Source organism: Trichomonas vaginalis, chromosome VI, assembly GCF_026262505.1.
Source record: "Trichomonas vaginalis G3 chromosome VI, whole genome shotgun sequence".
In the NCBI taxonomy this organism is placed as follows: Eukaryota; Parabasalia; order Trichomonadida; family Trichomonadidae; genus Trichomonas; species Trichomonas vaginalis.
In genome coordinates this window covers 358,458-381,837 of record NC_067208.1, presented here as the reverse complement: position 1 = coordinate 381,837, position 23,380 = coordinate 358,458, and the positions used below count along the sequence as shown (strand labels likewise).

General features: G+C 29.7%; 6 protein-coding genes across 6 annotated transcripts, besides 3 other annotated features; 4 read left to right on the top strand and 2 right to left on the bottom strand.

Moving 5' to 3' along the window:
* Positions 1-2,039: part of a mobile genetic element that runs on past the window's edge.
* A 2,101-nt stretch (positions 2,040-4,140) lies between these two features.
* Positions 4,141-4,584, bottom strand: TVAGG3_0778080 (protein of unknown function, DUF4108 family; the record flags this gene model as incomplete). Its single annotated transcript, XM_001313394.1, has 1 exon — positions 4,141-4,584. One exon carries the CDS (start codon positions 4,582-4,584, stop codon positions 4,141-4,143), a length of 444 nt encoding a protein of 147 aa, XP_001313395.1.
* A 164-nt stretch (positions 4,585-4,748) lies between these two features.
* On the bottom strand, positions 4,749-5,311 carry TVAGG3_0778070 (uncharacterized protein; the record flags this gene model as incomplete). The annotated part of the gene is made up of 1 exon (XM_051246215.1): positions 4,749-5,311. A coding segment is annotated over one exon (563 nt), but the record flags the coding sequence as incomplete, so codon positions are not given.
* An 871-nt stretch (positions 5,312-6,182) lies between these two features.
* TVAGG3_0778060 (AAA domain-containing family) lies at positions 6,183-7,621 on the top strand (the record flags this gene model as incomplete). Its single annotated transcript, XM_001313395.1, has 1 exon — positions 6,189-7,553. The coding sequence occupies one exon, from the start codon at positions 6,189-6,191 to the stop codon at positions 7,551-7,553; it is 1,365 nt and encodes a 454-aa protein (XP_001313396.1).
* A 1,244-nt stretch (positions 7,622-8,865) lies between these two features.
* Positions 8,866-10,194, top strand: TVAGG3_0778050 (nuclear-transcribed mRNA catabolic process, nonsense-mediated decay; the record flags this gene model as incomplete). Its single annotated transcript, XM_001313396.1, has 1 exon — positions 8,866-10,194. One exon carries the CDS (start codon positions 8,866-8,868, stop codon positions 10,192-10,194), a length of 1,329 nt encoding a protein of 442 aa, XP_001313397.1.
* A 53-nt stretch (positions 10,195-10,247) lies between these two features.
* Positions 10,248-11,105, top strand: TVAGG3_0778040 (nuclear-transcribed mRNA catabolic process, nonsense-mediated decay; the record flags this gene model as incomplete). The annotated part of the gene is made up of 1 exon (XM_001313397.1): positions 10,248-11,105. One exon carries the CDS (start codon positions 10,248-10,250, stop codon positions 11,103-11,105), a length of 858 nt encoding a protein of 285 aa, XP_001313398.1.
* A 3,761-nt stretch (positions 11,106-14,866) lies between these two features.
* Positions 14,867-15,075: a mobile genetic element.
* Positions 15,076-15,118: 43 nt separating this feature from the next.
* Positions 15,119-15,195: a mobile genetic element.
* A 3,952-nt stretch (positions 15,196-19,147) lies between these two features.
* TVAGG3_0778010 (uncharacterized protein) lies at positions 19,148-21,807 on the top strand (the record flags this gene model as incomplete). Its single annotated transcript, XM_001313399.1, has 1 exon — positions 19,170-19,820. The coding sequence occupies one exon, from the start codon at positions 19,170-19,172 to the stop codon at positions 19,818-19,820; it is 651 nt and encodes a 216-aa protein (XP_001313400.1).
* Positions 21,808-23,380: the final 1,573 nt, after the last annotated feature.

The following is a 23,380-nucleotide window of genomic DNA, read 5'->3' as shown; positions in this document are numbered from 1 at the left end:
AAGAATTTCTTAGCTGGAATTTCAGGTCTTAAATTTGCATATTGACCATCAAACTGGTTAGAATCGTGGTAATCCATCCGGTCCCTTCAATAGCATTTAATTCTTCATTGAAGTAAGAATATGGATTATGACGGTATGAATTAATTGGACCATTTTCACCTTCTCCAATGTTTTTGTTTAACAGCTTTTCCATTTTCATCAAATTGCATAGGATAATGTTCATTATATGCTTTACGTTTAGGATAATCAGTTATAGTTAATTTATACCCATTTATGACTTTAATATTTCCTTGACCATCAGTAACGAAAACTTCATTTATTCCATCAGGTTTTCCATTTGACCCGTAATGTCTGCTTCGTGTGCTTCCCAATTTGGTCCGTGACGTTTGGCATATGCTTGAGCTTCTGGTAATGTTAAAACGTTTTATTTGTTTAACATCCTTTTGAAGACCGGCAACAATGTGGACTAATTCTTTCATTCCGTCTGGAACTTTCATAGTTCTATTATATGCACCCTTTTGTTTGTTCCTTGTTTTAATGGAACCTGTAGAAGATTTGCAATTTCTGTCATGTTTAATTATAAATAAAAAATAAAAATTAATTATAAAAAGTTATTCGAATTTAATGGAACCTTTATTTAAATCAACTATTATTTTTCCATGTTCTCCTAATTGTTGATATTGTGTGTAAAGTTCATTAATGCTCATTGGTAAATTCACTTGATAAAGCATAACATTCAACTGTTGACGACTAAAACCACTGAAAATGAAAAGGGTGGACAGGTTTGATTTAATGTTTGTGCTTAATGCTTTAAAGTATTGAACAGCCATGAAGAATGAACACTGAATGTGTCGACATTGAGTTAATAATTGATTAAAATATGATTTCTCATTAGTTATTAGTTTTGATTTCACCGCATCATCTAGAAAAATGAGTGAATGCAAAAATTCTCTATCAAAATTTGAAATAGAAAGTGTTTCAAATAATTCATCCCGTTGTTTATCAATAATTTTATCCTCTAATCCTTGCTTCTTGATTGTATTATATAATTCTTTATACATTACAAAGTTTTTTAAATAATCTTCTGCTTCTTCTTGTGATAAATAAATAATTGGAATTTTGATTAAATGCTTTAAAGATTCAAATGTATCATCTGAAGGTGAACCTGAACGGTTGATATAAATTAACACATGTGAATAGGGTGAAGTGTTAGCAATAATGATAATTTGTTTTAATATCGTTAATGTTTTACCTTTATTTTGTTTACCAATTGCTGCAGTGATTGAATTTAAGTAACATTCAGAATATGGAATTTTCATTAATTTTTCCTTAGATAGAGCATTTCTATTATCACTCAATGCTTCATTAATCATATCATCTACGTATGTATTATATACTCCTGTTAATTCTTCATAAGGGGTGGATGAATTTAAATCCATTTAATCAAAAATAAATTTATAATTTTAAACATTTCTATTCATCAATATTTCATCATATGAACTTCTATACTGTGGGGGTGTACCTGTTGGATGATATTTCAAACCTTCATCCGGTGTCCATGTCCAATATGTTGTCCTAGTAAACCAAACCTGAGGAGGATTTGTCACCTTTGAACAGTAAGTGTCATTTTCACCCTGAATGATTGGATAAGCTTTCACTTGTACTGTAACTTGTGAGTTGAAAGTTTCTAATCCATCAAAGAATATACCCGCTCCATCACGTTGAACTGGAATAGTGCATAAGAATGAAGTTTGGTCTTTCCATGTTCTAGCTAATGGTGTGCCATTATCATCATTCAGTGGTCTAGTTAATGAGTCCTCGTATTCTTCCGTGCATTCATTCACTCCATCTAAATCAGAAGCTTGAAGCATACGTGTAAAGAATATGTCGCCCACTGTGGTCATCGCTTGATCGGGGAAGTTTCTGGAATCTATAGTGACCTGAAGACCTCGAAGCATTGGATTTTCTAAAACTGTTCTTTGCATTGCATTCTTCGGAAATGCTAACACAACATCTGTAACATTATGAAGAGCGTATGAGAAATCTGAGCTGATACCTTCAGGAGTGATGCAACCTCCATTTAGTGAACGAACGTCAATATGTTGAGCTGGAATCATGAATGGATCTTCCTTACTGAATAAACGTGGTATTGCTTTAACTGATTCTTCAATTAAACCGTATCCTGGTGTAATACATTTATCCTCTAAAACTTCCATCTTTGTGCATGAAATAATAACATCTTCAACTGTTGCGTCAGCAGATGTAGCGGCTAAGCTTGTAATTAATTTTGCAGGAAGTCCGATTTGTTGGAATTTGCGATCATATTTATAAACATGATTCATAATCTTTTCATAATTTTCATCAGTTATCTTTTCATAAACGTAATTTTGTAAATCAGCAACTCTTAACGGGTCAACCTGACAAAATACTAAAGTATCCCTGAAAACATAATATTTAAGAATGATTTCACCAAATGATTTAGGATAATCATCGAACGCCTGAAATGCTAACAAATCATTTACTGGAATAAATATAAAAGTGATATCAACTTCTTCATTTGCTTTCTTGAAAACTTCTGAAGGGTCAATATATTTACCACATACTGAGTTATCATATTTTTGAACATTATTATATAACGAATGAACAAACTTTTTAACTTTCCTTTCTGATTTTGGTTTATATGTTGCAAATGCGAAAGATTCACGGGCACAATCCATCTGAAGATAACCAGCATCACCTCTTTCGGTTTCTACTTCTAATTGTTTAAAGCTTTGATTTGATGATTTGTAACCAACGAATAAACGCATGCATTTAAAAGCGGCATCACATGTGAAAGCTTTATTTGAAACTAGAGTTGCTTTAACTTTGCGTTTAATATATGTGTCACCTAATTGATTCACATCATGAGCCGGATTTGTAATTCTTAAATGAGTTTGTTTATCATCAAAATATGGAGTATCAGAGTCATAACATGAACTTTCAAGTTCTCTATAATATCTTCTTCCGTCATTCTTTGCGAATATTTCATTTATCTTTTCGAATGAATGAAACACATTTCCATTAATCGGTTTGGTGTTTGGCACTAAATAGTTAGTCGTCATTTATTAATAAATAAAAAATCAAAATTAAAAGATGAAAATGAATTTTTAATTTTAATGAAATAATCAACTATGGCTGCAGGATTCTTTAAAAAGTTATGGGATAAAGTAAAAAGAGGAGCGCATAAAGTTTGGGAAGGGATTAAGAAAGGAGCAAATTGGATATTTAAGAATAAAGAAGCAATTAGTGACGTTGCTGAACAAATAGCACCTAATGTTCCGGTAAGGGAAGTATTAAATAAAGGAGATAAGGTTTATCGTCGACTACAACCGATATTGAGATAAAAATAATATTTATTTTTCCACTATTTACCCCCTATTTTATTAAGTATTCCTTCAGCAATTCCACCAATTGCGTTACCTGCTTGTGCTCCCATCGCTGGATTACCTGCTTTAGTACCTAATACTCCACCTATGATAGTTCCTGCCGTTTTCGCTACTGGTGCCAAAAAGTTTGCAACAGGTTTAATAACCTTTTTATAAACCCAACCCGCAGCTTTCTTAATTCCTTCCCATAATTTTTTAAAGAATCCTGCCGCCATCTCTGATTTAATATTAATTAAAAAATTTATTTCATCACTTATATTCTAATTTTTATTTAATGATAAATGAAACCGATTTTAAAAATAAATGAAACAGAGGAGGAAGAAATAAATGAAAGTGAAAATGTTCAACAAAAAATAAACGTTGTTAAACCAATTACTGAAATAAAACTTTTTTCATCTGTTGATGAATTTAATGACTATTATGCTAATAATAAAAAATTATTTGAAGAATTGACAACATGTAAATTGAATAAAATGTTTAAAGTTGAGGACAGAGTCCAAGACCCAGAGGGTCATGGATTCAAAATTTCAAAAATAAAAGGTGTTGTTAGTTTAAAATCTATTCCTCAATCAAGAATCACCTCATTAATGAAAATTGATGATTTAACAAAAAGAATAGAAATTATTGAAGAGCGAATGAATCAAATAATTGATTTCATAAATCATGACTCGTTGAGCCTGGGTCCTTAAAGCCCAAGGCACAAAGTGCCCAGGACTTAAAGTCCATCACTGAGTTCAAGGTTATATTCATCAAATATTTCATTATTAAATGCAACTTCTGCTAGTTTATTTATTTTTTCAATACGATCATTTGAAAGTCTATCGTTTAATTTTTTCTGAAGTTTTTCATTTTCTAGTTCTGAAACTTTATTTGGATGATATTTAAACCCGTTAAATTCTTTTTCCTCAGTTTTGATCATTAATTTACAAAGAACTTTTGTGGTTGGAATTCGTTTAAACCATTTATCATTAATATTTGTTATAAATTCAATATCTGGAATTAATTCCCAAATTTTTGCATTTTCAATTAATTTATTATCAAATGCAAAAGCAATAGGTTTAATATTAAACTTACCTTTATAATATATACTTTCTACATAATCATCGAAATAAACATCTACTTGTTTAACATTTTCAAGAATTGGTGAAAGAACATCCATTAATTGATTGACGGTTACGAATCTTGATCCACTCATTTTCTTACGAATTAAAAAAATAAATTATTCAAAAATGTAAGACATGAATTTTTAAAGTTTATTTTTTTTATTTTTTTTTATTTTTTTTATGGTAGTGAATCTTTCATTCATGAAAATAATTATTTCTAATTTCTTTTACTCTCTCATACATACTAGATTTGAAGAATTCAGAACTTTTACCATAATCCCCTAAATGTTTTCTTATCCCTAACGTGTGCCAGTTATTATATGAAACTGTATAAACTTTATCTTTATCTTTACACCTTTCATCACTTCCAATATATTTATATCTCAGTTTTGATTTAGCATTTTCATATTCATTAGCGTTTAATAATTCGCAGTCTTCCTTTTTAAATTGATGTTTAAGATATTCAGGATTTAATACTCTACGTTTATATGCTCCTAACTTAGTTCTAAAGGTTTTTCTACAAAATTTAGGAATTCCATCCTCTTTAATGTCATCAATGATTTCCATTTCATTATTTTCAATTTCTTCTTCTCGTTTATGAGGTCTTTGATTATGACTCCATTGATTCCATGAAATTAAATATTCTTTATCATTATATTTATACTTCATTAGCTTATTTTGGCTTTCATATTCATTTAATAATTCACAATCTTCATTTTTAAATTGAAGTTTAACCCATTCAGGATTTAAACAATGTTTAATTAATCGCGGAATATCTGACATCATCTATATATAGCTTCTTTTATAAAAGATAAAAAATAAATTATTTTAAAATTAATGTTAATTTTTTTAATGTGTTTATAAATAAATATATTTTAATGCATCGTCTATATATAGATGTAACAAAAAAAGTCACTAAACCCGCACTCATATACTACTACGAAATCAACAAGATTTTAATCATTTAAACAAATGAAATAGAAAATGTATATACAATTTTATTGGAAAAATCAGATTTATATTCACATAGTCGAAGATTTTAATTTCAAAATCGGAATTATAATGAGATCATTAAGTATCTATTAGTGTATCGCAGTTAATGATTAAATTGTAATATATGTTCAATGAAGAAATGTCATAATGATTTAGAAGAAATGAATTCATTAGCAAGACTTTATAATACTTATACTACTCAATTAAAATCAATATATTTTAAAATGTAATTTCTAATCACAATATTCCGGTGATGTTATTATAAACTTTACTAACTGATGTCGGAGGTTCTTTCATGTATCCTTGTAATGAAATGGAATACAATCTTACATGCTGAAACAAATTGATTTTGAATATTTTTCAGACTTAGTTAAGTCTTCTTTGATTATGATTAAGCTTAAATGTCATGAAATATATGAATACATCGAATCACCTATATAGAATTGTAATTTTTATGACAAGATTCATCAATGTATAAGCTTAAACTTATCTCATTCCCTTTATCTTGAGAGTTTCATTTCAAAAAATGCAACTAAATCGTAAATCAATCTGAGAACTTATTTTACTATGCACATATGTCAATTAAATACCATAATTTTTCAGGGATGAAAATACGATTTTTTTTCGATTCCGATGAAAAATTTTGACAGTAATTTTTTAGAAAAAAATGGAAAGGCGGCAAGAAGCATTTCCTGGAAAAATGGCTTATCAACAAGTTATAGATCCTCTTAAGATGGCTATACAACAAGATAATGCAGGAAATTACGCATTTGCACTTGAAAAATATATTGAATGCGAACGCCTTCTTCAAAAAGCATTGAAAGATGGTCTACCTCAAAAGTTAAATGATGAAGTATCCACTAAAATCGGAAATCTTCAAGCACGTATTCGAGAATTGCATCCTTTCTTGAATGCTCCACCTCAACCTCAAGAACCACCGCGCCAGATGCCGAAAAGGACAAAATCAGTATCAAATATGCAACCTCAAAGATTACCTGTCCAGAGACCAGTTCAAACAAGGCCCCAACAGCAAAATTCAAATCAACCAGACACATTACAATCAGCAATCATGAGTCAGCGACCAAACATCAAATTTTCAGATGTTGCTGGTCTCACTGCTGCTAAACAATCCCTTTACGAAGCAGTTATTATGCCAATAAAAGTTCCAGATATGTTTAAAGGTCCAACAGTACCTTGGAAAGGTATTCTTTTATACGGACCACCAGGAACTGGAAAGAGCTTCCTCGCTAAAGCAGTTGCAGGAGAAGCGAATCAATCTACATTTCTTACTGTTTCTACATCCGACTTAACTTCTAAATGGGTCGGTGAAAGTGAAAAGCTTATTAAGTCATTATTCCAAACCGCCAGACAATCAAAGCCTTCTATCGTCTTTATTGATGAAATCGACTCATTAGTTGGCGACAGAGGCGAAGACAACAGTACAGAAGCAGGCAGAAGAATGAAAACAGAGTTCCTCATACAAATGGATGGCGTAGGTGTTGACAATACCGGAATAATTATTATTGCAGCGACAAATCTTCCTTGGGCAATTGATCCTGCTATGCGACGAAGGTTCGAAAAGAGAGTTTATGTACCTTTACCTGATAAAGATGCTAGAATGGCCTTGATTGTCCATAATTTGAAGGAAGCATCTACAGATATCACGAAAAGTGATATTAAAAAGATCGTTGCAGCCACAGAAGGCTTTAGTGGTGCAGACATAACCATTCTCATCAGAGATGCTCTGATGCAACCCATAAGAGAACTCCAAAAAGCAACTCATTTCAAAAAAGTCAAAGCGAAAGACACAAAAGGAGTTGAAAGAGATGGAGTTTGGGTCGCATGCTCACCATCAGCAAGGGGAAGTGTTGCAAAAAGATGGGATGAATTACCTCCTGAAGATCTCGCTCAACCTATTGCGAATATGTCTCATTTCAATGCTTCTTTGAGTAAAGTAAGACCATCTGTGTCAAAGGCAGACTTAAAGAAGTACGAACAATGGACAAAAGAATTCGGTGAAGATGGAAGTTAATTTGCTATTTATTATTTTGTACTTTTGTAATGTTTGATTATAAAATTTACACTTTATTCATTTCTTTCATAAATAATACTGCATTTAACAGTTAATTTTTCAGATTTAAATTGAATTTAAGTGATTGTAACTATATTTTTATGCAAATTGAATGCATGTTTGGTAGTACTGATCTCAACATGACAATTACAATAATATACTATTTCATTGAAAATATTGATTGAAAAAATTTTGATTTTAGAGATTCTGGAACATACAAAGAAAAATTTGGAGATTAGTATAATAAAAATTTCTCGTAGTTCTATGAAAATATTCTAAATTCATACTAAAATCAACAAAAGCTAATTTTGAATGAAAAATAATCGATTCTCTAATTTATCTATTTTATGTAGGATTCAATTTTTTATCGTTTTCTTTTCTTTTGAATATCATAACAACGCATTTATCTAATAAATAATGTATTTGTTATTATTTCAATTTTTGTCAAAATTAAATCTCCATAAAATCTAAAAAAATGTCCTAATTGCATTTTGATTATGCGTTTCAAAATGGGATTTTACGCTATCTGTTTACCATACATGGTTTTACATTCCCACAATACATTTCACTTCAAGAATCGGATCATCGACTGGATTATCAAATCAAAAATGCTTTTGATTTTGATTATTCGATTAATTCATATTGGATTTCAAATACCTCTCAGGGATATTTTTCAATTTGCTTTCCATTTCATTCAATTACGATTGAATCTTTCGAACTCACAACTTCTTCAAAGACTTGCCGCCCAAAACGATTCGCAGTTGAAGTTAGTAATGATGGAAAGAATTATCTAGGATATCAATCGTATGAACATGTAATGACAGAAAAAGAAACTAAGCAATTTTTGTTTAACTTAAATTCTAGTTTTATTAGATGCTTTAAATTCTATAATATCGAGTCTACTTGTAATCCAGATCTTCAACTTGGGGCAGATATAGATCAAGTTGAGTTCTTCGGAAATCTTACTGAAATTAATCAAACAGTATATGCATTTGGCTGCCCAAAAGAAAAATATATAACTTGTAATCCTCGTTGGGGTAGACCACTAGAACTATTTCTTATGTTTGTTGTTTTATAAAAATTATTTTACGATTTCTTGAGTTTTTTATTAGATGGGGCTAATTCGCTACAAAATAAAAGCATATAATATCTCTACTTATGATTTCAAAAGGGGAAAAATATTGAAAAGGGTGTCTTATCAATTTTTGAATATCTCATTCAAGTTTTAATAGAGTGTCTTATATCGAAAAACTTTTATGAAAGTCATTTACTAATGACTGATGCATGCGCCCTTTGCGGATGTTCAAACCCAAGCTGTTTATATCACTGCCCACGCACACAAATGTGCTTTTGCAATGGAAAATCAAACCAAAAACAATCACATGCTTTAATTGCAATTAATTGGCTAAGAGATTCTGGTCTTAATTTAGAATGCACAAAATGCGGATGCAGGAATATATATGCACTAGGATTCTTGAAAGACAGCAATGTTATTATTTGTAGAGACAATTGTTTGCAACCAAATGAAGATTTTGATCCGTTAATAAGGAATAATGAATTAAATCCAAGATTATTTGCGATTCCTCCTGCTGAACAATGCTCTGAAGTTACTGAAGAAAAATTAAAATTAGTTCATGAGGATTTCCTTCGAAAAACAGGAAAAGGAAATTTAACTCAATTGAATGCCAAAGAAATCATTGAATGCAAAACAAAATACCCTTCAGAACTCGATTACAAAGTTACGATGCAGAGATGCATCATGAATGAAAAAGAGTTTTCGCGAATGAAGACAAACAGAGATTGTTTTCCAATGATCAATATTACATGGACATCTACAAAGGAATGCTATTTTACAGGAGTTGGAAAACTTCTAACTGTTTGCACGGCAGGACAATCAATCAAAATCACATACAATGATGAAGATGAGTATTGTGTTGTCAAAGTTGTTAGATACCCGCAGATTTATTTGGAATTTTATGGAAAATCTCGCTTTTACCAAAAAGAATATGTTACAATATCTATTCTTTTTATGGAAATACCTTATTTAAGACAAAACAGAGCAGTTTCGGAGTTTTCAAATATAAATGATATCGAAAAATCTGTTTTCCTTGGAGATTTTCAGAATTTTGAGGAAAGAAATCAAATGAAACCTATACCAATTAACCATGCTATAAAAGCGATTCCATTGAATGATGCCCAAAAATCAGCTGTCCAATATGCTGTAAATCATCATTTTTCATACATCCAAGGACCTCCTGGAACAGGAAAAACAACAGTTATTGCAGCGATTGTTATTGCTCTTTTGAATGAAACTAATGAGAGAATTCTTGTTGTTGGACAATCAAATGTTACAGCAGACAATGCATGCAACATTTTGAGTAAATATGGCGTTAAAGTTGCTAGGAGCAATTCCATTACAAGAGAAATGGCTATTCAAAACTTCTTTAATAGTATTGATCCAATAAATGATGATGATCCTGAATTGAGAGAAATTCTCAAAATTCATTATCTAAAGCAATTAAGATATATGAAGAGAAAAACGGGCACAAATTCGACAAAGATAAGAAAAGCAATCTCGAAGCTGTTTACAAACGTGAATTGAAGATTCTTGCAAATTATAGAGTTGTAACTTCAACAACTTCTAATTCATTTAGAATGAAAGATAAATCCTTTGACACTTTGATTGTTGATGAATGTTCTCAAAGTGTTGACCCTGAAGTAATCATTCCTTTACTGAAAACAAAAACAAGATTAATCTTAGTTGGTGATCAGAAGCAATTACCTCCACTTCTTTTTGCAAAAGAATCTAAGATAGCAAAATATGATAACACAATCATTGATAGATTGGAGAAACTCAATATTGCTCCTCAATTCAGAATGCATCCATCAATTTCTCAATTTCCAAGTGCTGAATTCTATGATTCAAAGGTTGCTGATGGAATTTCACAGGAATACAGAACAAAGTGCCTGAAATGGATTCAATGGCCAAACAATGGACTTCCAATCTTGTTTTGGGAATTCAAAGGAAAACCAGAAGAAAAATCATCAGATGGAAAATCAAACATAAATCGCGATCAAGTTCAATGCGTTGCAAATTTAATTGATATTCTTGTCAACAAAGCAAATCCATCAGACATCGGAGTGATTTCACCTTACTCTGGTCAAAACTTTTATCTTCGTGATAATCTTCACAGATATACAAAGATTGCAGGAGAAGATTATATTAAGAGGATTGAAATAAGCAGTATTGATTCTTTTCAAGGCCGAGAAAAAGAATTAATCATATTCAGCACTGTTAAATCAAACAATACTTATGATATTGGCTTTCTCAATGACGAAAGAAGTTTGAATGTTGCACTAACAAGAGCTAGATGCGGTCTCATTATAATTGGAGATTCAAATACATTCATCAAGAGTAAAAATTGGCTCAGTCTCTTGAGATATTATTCAAGTCATAGATGTCTCTGCTCAGGAACAGTTAACAACTGGATTCCAAAATCATTTTCATACTAATAAATAAATGATATTAAAGTTTGAAACCATCTCTTCATATTTTGATTTTTTTGCTTTTCAAAATTTAAAACTTCTAAGCTATCATGAAAATTAATATCAATGGGGATATTTTTACATCCAATAGAAAATATTCAAAATAATCCTAACCTTAAGAATAAGACCTCAATTCGAAAGAAATAACAATTTGGCGGATGAATCGTGTGACATTTTGCATAGAAACAAGGCGAAGTATTGTCTATACTTATGGTTCCATAGAGAAAGATCTTAGATTGATAATCAGGACAAACAGAAACTTTAATTAAATTTCCAATTGAAAAATCTTTTTGTATTTTAGTACCAAAATATGTAATACTCTTGAGATAATCCATACCAAGAAAAGAATCTGAGTTAATAATTGTATTACCAGATAAAATCAAATTTTCAACCAAAGAAAATTCAGCAATTTTCCTTTTTAACTCATAGACAAAAGGAGGTATCAAAATTGTTTTCATAGTTGTACATGAAAAACAATATCGTAGGATAATTTGACATTTAATGTCAATTACAATTGAAGTTACATTCGAAGATACCATAACTAAAGTAGTTCTATTCTTAGTATATATTTGAGTTTTATTAACTACAAAGTAGTTGGGATTTGAATCGGATATTTTTATTTCGATTAAATTTGGATTGTATCCAAAACAACCATCTCCAAGAAATTCAATGGATGAAGGTATTGTAATAGATGAAAATAAACAAGATGCAAAACCTAAGTTTTTTATCGACTTTAAACTCGACGGTAAGTTTGGAGAAAAACGTATAAAAGTTTTGTCAAATGCAGAAATCTCAATATTTTTAATTATTGCTGGTAAGATTATATTTGTTATAGAAGTAACAGAGAAGAATGCTTGATAATTGATATCTGTAACAGTATATTGTCTTCCAGAATATGTGATTGTATTCGGAATATTGATAATTGATGGGCATGTTGATGAACATGACGCAACTCCTGCAGTATAATCATCGTTATTTATGGTATATTGGAAATCTCCAAAAGGAATCGTCATTTATCTAACATTTTTTATTTAGTCGAAGTATCCAATTACAATTGTCACCTTTTCTTTTGTTCGATCTTATTTTGAGCTAATATTTTGAACAAAAGAAAAGGAAACAACATTATACTCATTAAATAGCATAAAGAACATTTGACTTTATATACAGGCCCAATTTTAGAGTCAATTATAGATATAGATATCTAGATATTTTCTTAAAGTTTCATTAATATGATTTTAATCGTTTATGATATTCACAATAAAAATAAAATTCAAAAAATGATATTTTGAACAAATTTTACAAGAACAAAGAATATTTATTTGTAAATGAAATGTTAATTGGCAATAATCATGAAGTAAGTAAGATAAGTCGTTATAATAATCATTAATCATATCTTTGGTGATTAAGTTTTGGTTATTTCCATTGAAAGAACTATGACTCATAATTGGTGTTTTTGAGCCTGATTTTAAATAAAATATCAATGGACTTTTATTGTCTAAAAACGAACAAAAATCAAAGTTTGCTTCTGAGGCAATTAAAAGAAAACATCTATCAGAACAATTATTTTTGATCATATTACATTGATAAAAATTGAAAGGACCTTTTTGTTCTACGTCAAAACATTCATCAATTTTTGCTTCGTTATTTACGAAAGAGCATTGTGATATATTTGCAATTTGATATGAATATCCCTCAAACGATGCTTGAGATTTACATTTATTATCGGAAATGACCAAATTTTTGGTAAATTATGGAATTCCCTGTATTTATAAGACCACAATTTGTAATAGAAGATTCTTCATGAAAATTTATCACAGTATTGGAACTAATAGTAATATATAAAACAACTCCATCAGTTGTTACAGATTTTTGAATAGCATCATGACAACAAGAACGATAAAAAACAAAATTTCCTTGATTTGATGAAATAGTATTGCTTGTTGTTCTAATATTCGCGAAGTTACAGAATGAAATAAGTGACTTTGCCTCAGAGTTTGTATTCAAATCAATTACTTTTTCTTCAATTTGTTCAAACTTACAAGTAGTTATTAGGTAATTTGCTTGTCTAGTTCTAGATATCGGAATTTTAGATATACATTGCTCAGATATGCTATTTTCTCCATAATATAATTTCCAATAACTCGTTTGATAAATCTTTAGAACTAAATATTAAACAGACTCATTTCATTAACAAAATAATCAATACAACTTGTCTTTGAATGATGCAGCTATCAATCGTTTTTCAAAATCAAAGAAGAAGAAAAAAATTGACAATGCAAGAAATCTTATTTTTATTTTAAAATTAAGTTTGGGCTCCATCAAGATAATGTTCCAGATAGTATTTGGGATTTATTTTATGGAACACACGAAAAAACTTCTACAGTTCAGCAATTTAATCCAGTAGTAGATTTTTATAAAAAGCATTTCTTATATAAGTGTGTTTTTTACAATCAATGGTCACCTATATTTTTTAATTCAGTTAACTTAAAAATTCTTCATTCTGAGTGTACATTCACAAAGTGTTCTTATTTGAAAGGAGGCACTGTTTATATGAAAGGAGATTCGTCTTTTGTTCAACATCGACATTGTGCAGCACTTTGCTCTTCAACTGGCTTTGGTATATACTCATATGTGGATTTATTAAATTCTTCATCAACTAATTTGAATTACAACATTGAAGGTTCTCTTTCTCAAAATGATGGTGAATTTTGTGTCACATATACATCATTTGGAAAAATGATTTTATCATCTATGAATTATAGCTTAAACACTGCTGATGAATGTACAGCAATCGGTATTATAAGTGTAAATAATGGAAATTTTAACTATTCTAATATTGAACGAAATTATGCAACCGAAAATACTATATTTGGTTTAGATAATGGAACATATATTGTTGATCATTGCAATTTGTTGAATAACTCTCAAAAAGACAGTTACGGAGGTATCATTATTTGCCATCTATCTATTTCTGAGTTTGATCATTGTTCATTTCTTGAGAATTATGGGGAATGTGCATTATTTTATAGAGATTCAAGTGATAATGGTACAATAACAATTTCAAACTCATTTTATGATAATTTAACCGCAAATGTTCAAATAACACAAATTAATAATAAGGAAACAAGTGAATCAAATACGTTATCATTTTTTTGGACTTTAATTGTTATAATCTAATAACTATTCAAAAACAAATTAAATGTTATTGTTCACCAGGAAAAACAATTCCATATCCATTTTTACATATGTTTATTTATTCAATACCAACTCTTTATAGAATTAAATAAAAAATTAATATGGATGATCACGAAAATATACAGTCCCATACATTTAAAATATTAACTTTTGTCCTTAGAAAACTGGGATATAAAGCATGGGTGCCAAAAAATTGATAGTGTGTTCCATTTTATTTTTTTTTCATTTATGTTGAAGCTATCAGAGGATTATCATTATATGATAATTCTCATGGTAGCTTCATCATAAACAAAAATCAATTTACTATCCCTCGCTCACCAACTCATATATATTAAAGCAGAGTTCTTCTAATTTCTCCTAATTCGAAGAAGATCTTAGAAGAACTTTGCTCTAATCGATCAACTTACGCATTCATGGCTCGAGCTTAGCCAAGTATGCTGCCACGTTACATTATTACAAGGCTCTTACTTAAGCATTATCATTTTGTAAGAACCCTGTGATAATGTAACGTAATAGTATATATCTACTAACAACAAAGAGCCAGAGAACCACATCTGCATTAATTTGTGCTGAAGTTTTCTGGATTTCCTTCCTCATTTGAGGAAAATCCAGATAACTTCAGTACAAACAAATTACAGACATGTTCTCTCGCTCTTTGTGGGCCAAGCACCACAACTACATTACACTAGGACAGAGTTCTTCCGAGGCCTCTCATCAAATGATAGACTTCGGAAAAACTCTGAAAGCCTTTTGGGAACCAGGAAAGAGTAGTAATAGTGCTTTCAGGCAATGCTCATTACGAAGTCTCTCATCGAATGAGAGATTTCGTAATGAACATTGCCCGTTTCGAGTAAATTTACATCCCTGCCCCTCGGATGTTCAGGGATTAGTACTATAGTCCATGAGGGCAATAACATATAACTAATATCGCCAGAAGCACAATAGTTATACAGCCTAGCTACTATATCCTAGCAGCTAGGCTGCATAGGTATTGTGCTTCTGGCTTGCAGAAACCTCATGGAAGACCGATTGGATATCTCAAGCCGAAATCACTTGCTGATGTGGATGGGGGCAGCATTATGATTGGCCATATCAAAGGCTACGTAGCATCCCAGCAAGTGGATAGTTGGCGGTGACTCCAACACATCCATGAGATTATGGCACTTTTGCATTTTGGCGGGTAAAGTTTTTTTTTGATCTGATATTGTGAACCGTTTACAAGTATCAGATTTTGAAATTTTATCCCTCATTGAAAATAAAATTTTTCTCTCAATTTTAATGATTTAACAATATCAAAAATATATATTATTGAAATGCATAAATTACAATTTCATTAATGTATGCATATATATTTTATTTGAAAGCCCCATTCAAATTTATCTCCAAAAATAAAGAAATTGTTTTTCATGTAATATTAATATTAAATAATAAAGCCAAAGAGAAACTATATTTAATATATATATTAAAATCCAAAAAGCATTGATTTGAAAATCATATTTAAAATCTAACTGATTAATTAGCTTTTACCCAATTTATATTTCATTATTGACTTGTTTCAGATCAATATATTAATATCAGATCAGTTACATTTTAATTTAAGCATTATTGAAGAATTTGAAAATTTGCATTATCTACTTGTAATGCTACAGGCAAAAATGAATCATATATTCATAATATCATACATAATCTCTATATGATACTACAATATAACAGTCTTTTATCCTAAATTCATGAAAATTAATTTCCTATTTCCATAAAAATAAATAATAATTCATTTTTATATTTAAAACATGCACACACATATATAGTATAATATAGGTGTATCATTCATTTCTGTATAAAGCTCATTTTCAAAAAAAATTAATCGTCATCTTCGAAAAAAAAATTTTGGAAAAAAAGTCCAAAATTCAATTAAAAATAATCGTTATTTTGGACTTTTTTTCCACCCAAAAATTATCCTGCTAAACATATCAAAAATGAAGGTTTTTATATATTCGAAACAAAATATTTGTATATTCATGGAAATATAGAAATTAATGGACCTCAAAAAATCTGGAATATTTATAAACTTTTTTATTTTGGAACAGAATTTGTTGACGGAACTTTTGCTCAAACCAAAATAGAAAATGTTTATGTATATAATTATTATAACTATTCTACTTTTGGTGGTATAAATGTTATATTCCTTAATGATGATTATAAAATCATGAAACCAAATACATGCAACAATCAAAATTATATTTATTTCGAATCTATGAATATATTTTATTTCTTGATAGTTTATGATTTTCATTAAGAATCAAAAACATTCAATTCTTTAATTGATTTTTTATAAAAATTTATCATATGTATCAATAATACTTTATGACATATAAATTACAATGAAAGGACTTATTGTATTGATCGAAAATTGTTCAAGTCTGTTTCTACAAGTATTAAGAGCAAGGCATTGTTTAGTAGAAATTGGTGGAAGACCAGAAACAGCTACAAGATTTCGAATAAATTCCTTGCTTTTATTCTCAATTTGGAGACCACATCCAAGGGAAATACAACCTGTAAAAGCATCACTTTCAACCTCTTCAACACAAAGAGGGATATTTATTCGTTGAAGCGATGAACAATCTTCAAATGCATGTGATGATATACGACGAACACTGAAACTTGGAATAAAAACAGATAAAAGATATCGACAACTCTGAAAAGCAGATTGACTAATTGTAGTTGTTGTGTCAGGAAGTGAGAAATAAGTGTGGCTTGAAGCAGGAGGGAAAAAATTATATTTATTTTTATTGTTTGGACTGTTGATGGTATGGATATGAGTTAATGATCATCTTTGTTAAGGTGTTTTTGCAACTTAACATCTTTGTTTTTATTGTTTGGAATGATGCAATGGAAATTTGTGTCAAAGATGACGCAAGAACAATGTATTGATCATTAATAGTTAAATCATGATTTGTCCCAAAAAATAAGTCTAGTAAATGATGGAAGTATTTCCGCCAATTATGGTTGAGTTGGGTGGCAAATTCACTTCAGACAATATAGTGTTTTCGAAGCAATTGGAACCAATTTCAGTGACAGATTCAGGAACAACCTCCAATAATTTCTAATGTGTTAGGCAACGTTATACTTGTTATTGTGGTATCAATCAATGAGTTAGCTTGAAGAGCTTTAATTCCACTTGGAACAACAGCAGGTCATGTTATGTTTATGTATAGTATAGGATAACAAAGTTGTTCCGGTTATCAATGCACTGTTTCGAATTGTAAATAGTTTGTTATTAGAATCAACAATTATTCTACAAATTTCTTATTTTGTACATACTAGGAATGATTTGAGTGAGACAAATTTGTTTGTAATTTAGATATTATCAAAAATCGCAATATTTGGAATTTAATTGAACAAGAAAAAGGTCAAGTTAATGTCTCGTATCCAAACAAATATACGGTGATATTATATTTTCCGTGTAATAGTTATTCTGATTGTTCTGGATATAAAACCACATTAAAGCCAGGAAAATACAAGTTTGAAGTTTGGGGTGCCGAAGGTGGGAAAATATTGGTTAGAAGTAGTTCAAATCAACCACCTCAGCCAGCTGGAAAGGGTGGATACTCGAAAGGAGTATTATCTATTAATGAAAAGACAGATATATTTGTTTATATTGGCGGATCACCAACACCTAGAACAGATAACAATTTCAGAATTGTTTATGGAGGATTTAATGGAGGAGGCGGAAATTATGCAAAAGGAACAAATTGTAATGGTGGCGGTGGTGCAACAGATATCCGTATCATCACAGATGATTTATTCTCTCGAATTATTGTCGCTGGATCTGGCGGCAGCGCTGGTTTTAAGTCAAACTCAAAAGATAACGTTTTCTATTATGGAGGTTCTGGTGGTGGATTGGAAGGAGAAACATCTGGAAGAAATTATTATGTCGAAAAAGCTCAAAATGGCGGTAAACAAGATGGTCCAGGAGATACCGGCTATGGAAAAGGATCATTTGGATATTGAGGCAATCATTCTGCAAGTTCCGGTGGTGGAGGTGCAGGTTGGTTTGGTGGATCTGCAAGCTGCAATGCTGGAGCAAATTGCGGCGGTGCGGGTGGTTCTGGCTATGTTTTTACAGAGGAATCATTCAAACCAAATGGTTTTCTTTTGACATCAAAACATTTCCTCAAAGATGCCATTACTATTGGAGGCAAAGATTCATTTCCAACTCCAGAGAACCCATTGATTAATGAGACTGGTCATTCTGGCCATGGTGCTGTAAAAATTACTTTTCTAGATATTTATACAGAAGATATATATTTTTTAAATACAGTAATTAGCAAACTGCATAGAAGACGTTAAATTTTATTTTACGTTTAGCTTTTGACGAACAAAATAGAACTCCCAAATTTCACTCCGAGGCAATCGTCAATTATATCATTTTTCTTCACTTCGAGGCAATTTAGCCCTTCGAACATGAAAAACTTATATTAAAAATATAACTTTAGTTATTTTAATTGCTCATAACATGAAGTCCGGAATAGCTGTTTTTAATCAATCAATGCAAATAATCGGCTTGTGAATCATTTTCATTAACTTATTTTGTAATGATGACTCATAAAGCTAAATAATTTTGATTTAAAAAATATGAGCTAAAACATAAAACATTATTCATTCTAGATAATTATGCTACTCAAAACATTTATCATCACTTTTTTTTGCTATTCGACAAGTAAGGATTATTTTAAAAAGGTTTGAAAAATATCACTTTACTACTCGGGAGACCTGATAAACAATAGGAAAAATTGATAGGATCAGTTCATTATGAAAAATAAAAAGTGACATAAAATGATAAACTTTGTTTTATGCGAAAATCTTTTGACAGATTCAAATTCTATATTTAAGAATGCATATCCCAATCATTTAATTGAAGTTTCAGCTAGTGGATCATCATCACAATACATCAACGGGAGTAAACAACTCACAAAACCGGAATACGCCTTTGATCAAATTGATAAGAGGTATGATTGGTGTTCAAACTGTGGTCGTAATCAAGAAGAACATCCATGGGCTATTTATTCTATCAAAAACAAAAACATCAAAATCAGTGGTTATTATCTGAAATCTGGATGCTGTTATTCCAAAGAAGGTTGTTGTTGTCTTGACGATTTTTATTGTTGTGAATGTTGTATGTATAGTTGGTCATTACAAATCTCTAATGACAACAAAACGTGGAAAACAGTTCATAAAGTTGAGAAAGATTTAGAGATGCGACGGTGCAAAGAGAAAACATATAAATTCAGTGAAACATACCATACTAAATATGTTCGTCTTATCCAAGATGAATCATGTCCTGGTGATTATCCATGTATTGCACTTAACAAGATCGAACTTTTAGGTCAAATCGAAACTGACGATGGCATTATAATTGATGATCACGAAAACGAAGACGACGATTTCAGTATTATTGGACATATTTCAAAGAATCGAATAAACTAAAACTATATTTTAAATATCATATATATATAAAGCTTTACAATTTCGTAGACTTGACTTTATTTAGAATCTTGATTAAAATCAAATGCTCAATCACTTTTTATAAGCTACAGCACTTTTTTAAAAAAATTAATATTATAAGCTACAGCACTTTGAAAAAATCTAGATTAAGGTTAACCTAAACAAAAAGTGAAAAATAAAAATTTTAATTCAATTTTTTCACTAATGGTTTTTAGGAAACTTGACCTATAAAGTTCAATTTACCTATTTTGAAGACTTTAGTGTTGTTGCACAAGGAGCAATTGTTTCTTTTTTGGCACCAAACATTATTGGAGAAGTTGTATCTTGTATTTTTAATCAGATTACTAACTCTTTTAATTGTTCTGGAACAAGTGTTAAAACAGCATATGTTTGCGGATCTGGTACGATTTTTATTGATAGTATCAAAAAATTTGATATAAAAAGAAATGTTTTTCGAGTAAATTATGGAAAATCAATGGGACAACTATATTATTTGACTGGAAGTTATGGATCATCCTCAACTTCAGACATGAATTCAGATTCTTATTGTGGAAGCAAAAGTTATTATTCTTGTTTGAGTGTAATTGATCGACCATTATCTATTTTTTCGAATTCGAATTCAACAAATCATCAAATGAATGGTTATCAAGATATTGGAATTATTCATATTGGTGCAATGCCTCGAAAATCAACAGTGTTTAATTTACAAATTATTGGAAATTCATCTGAAGTTTCAAACACTGCAATTGGACTTTCTAATGAAGTAGTAAATTCTAATGATGGCATTTTTCTGAATAAAATTATTATTAAAGATTTTAATAATGATAGAGGAATAATCACATTATGGGATAACTGTAAAATTCACTTTGAAAATTCTTATTTCATTAATTGCACAGGAAAATTCTATTTATCCAATAGTAAATCATATATACTCGATGCTAAAGATGTTTACTTTACAGAAATATATCCGGATATTCAAGATCTTTCTACAGAGTACTTACATTTTTCATATCAAGCACAAAGTGACTTTGTAGGAAACTTATCACTATTACTCGGGAAACCCATTTCATGTAAAAATAACTATTATTTGAATAACTTTAATTTCTTTACCTTTTGTTATGTATTTAAATTTATTCAAAAAATCTATAATTGTAAAAAGTGATACTATAGGAGATTAATTTCTTGATTTTTATGTAAAAGTGACATACATTATGAAGATTTGAAACTCAATATTAGCATTGATTTATAAAATTCAACTTACATATTTTGAAGACTTTAATGTGTCATCAATTGGTGCAATTGTTTCTTTAAATACACAAGATCTAATAGGAAAAATTGATTCTTGCGTTTTTTATCGGATTTATAACTCCTTTAGTGGCACAAACTCAAGTGTTAGAAATCAAGCATCATGTGGATCTGGAGTAATATTTGCTGATAGAATCAAGACATTTGATATTTTGAAAAGTATTTTTCGGACAGTCAGAGGGAAATCTCTTGGGCAATTGTATTATATTGCTGGAGATTTCAATTGTAATGCATTTTCGAATATGAATTCAGATTCTCAATGTGGCCTTACCAGTGATTACAGTAATCTATACGTAATTGATAGATTATTATCTGTTATCACAAATTCTAATTCATCAAAGCAACAAGAAAAAGGTTATATTGGAATTTATCATATTGGCTGTAGACCTCAACGATCAAAAGTTTTGAATTTAAAGATACCCTTACATTGCGTAGTTAGAAAGAGAATATGATATTGTCATGATTGCTAAAGTTTTAGGCTCCAGAAATGAATATACATCAAACTGAAACAATTGATAAATTGAATGAACTTTTGAGAGGTTCTCAAATAAAAAAAATTATCTAATTTTTTACAATATTACTATTATTTTATCCACATATGTATATATAGTAATTTGAGAAAACTTTTAGGAAAAAATAAGTTTAATAAAAATCTGAATTTTACTTGTTGTGGGATTGTTATTAATTGACACTCCAGACGTATTACTAATAGTTATGCGTATGCAATTAAAGTATTTCTGATGGACAAAATGTGAGATTTATATCAGATAATTCATTTCTACTATTAAGTTATTCATTTATGAGTTTGCACTTATTCGCACTAAATAAATAACTATTAAAAATTGTTTAATTAATTGACACCATATAATAGAGTGAATTTTGTTTGATCAAACAACAATAGATGATAGATATAAAGCCAAGAAACTTGCTATTAATATGCTCTACTTGCTATTTCAATGTAAGTATGATATTTTCTAAATGTTTCGTTCAGATAACTTAGATATATTAGTCAAAATTTGAAATTTTAATAGCACATATATTAAAAATAATTATTATTCATAAAAGATTAATGAAATAGTAAAAAAAATCAATCAAATTATAAAAATACAACATTTAGAAGAATTCTTATTATCCTTCAAAAAGTCAGTATTTCTGCTGTAATTTTCTACAACATTGTAGTTATTGCACTTTGTCTATGATTTGTATATATTGTATATATGTTATATATAAATTATATATCTAAACTGCCCATAAGTGCAATTTTTATAAATTGTTTATTTCTTTAACAATTTCATATGAAATATGCTTTTTTAAGCGTATCAAAGCTGTGTTCTTAATGTGCATGGATATATCAAGAAAAATGTCGAAAAAAAAAGTGAATTCACAAATTCACTGAATTTTCACCGTTTTTTGAATTTTGCTACAGCACTAATATTAAATAATACTAAAATCTTCTGTCTTTGTAAAAGAATAAATTCTGACAAAAAGTGCTCGTTTAAATTTAATGATCATCTGTATGACTAAGTGGTAAAAAGTGTTTATGACCAAAAAAGGGTTAATGCTTAGTCTATTTTTCTGACAGAGATACTTAGATTTACATGATCTCTATTTCATATCTCCGTTTTTAGATTCTTCGACAGATTTTATGATAGAAAACCAAGATTAACAAATTTCCGGCATGTTAATGAAGAAATCTGCAGCTACCCTCAATATTATTTCAATAATCAGTATCGTTTCTCTTACAATTTATTTTTTTCTCAATAATTTAACAAGAAATAACAATACACACTTGGTTTTACGTATAAAAGCTAAGTGTCGAACTTAATCAACTTTACTTACTTAGCAAATGAATATTTTTGTGGTTGCGAGTTCTGAATGCTGAAGTTTTAGATTTCTCTATAAATGATATCATTGCACTTACAATGTTGTTCCAGCCTATCGCATAAATCATAGAAAATCCAAAAAAAAATAATATAAAGAAATTCATGTCATGAAGTTCAAAAAAATACCGTGTAACATTAAAATTTGTTATGCATAATACATTTTAGCTATTATTGATTTTTTTAATTTTCGAGAAATTGAATGGTGAGTCCGATAGAGAAATTTTTAAAAATCCTAGTCCCTCATAGAAGTAATTTCCCACGTCTCCCATACTTCCAAATGTATGCATATGACATAAACTTTTATGCATTACACAAGTGGCCAATAATATCTATAGAGTAAAAAATTAGAAATTT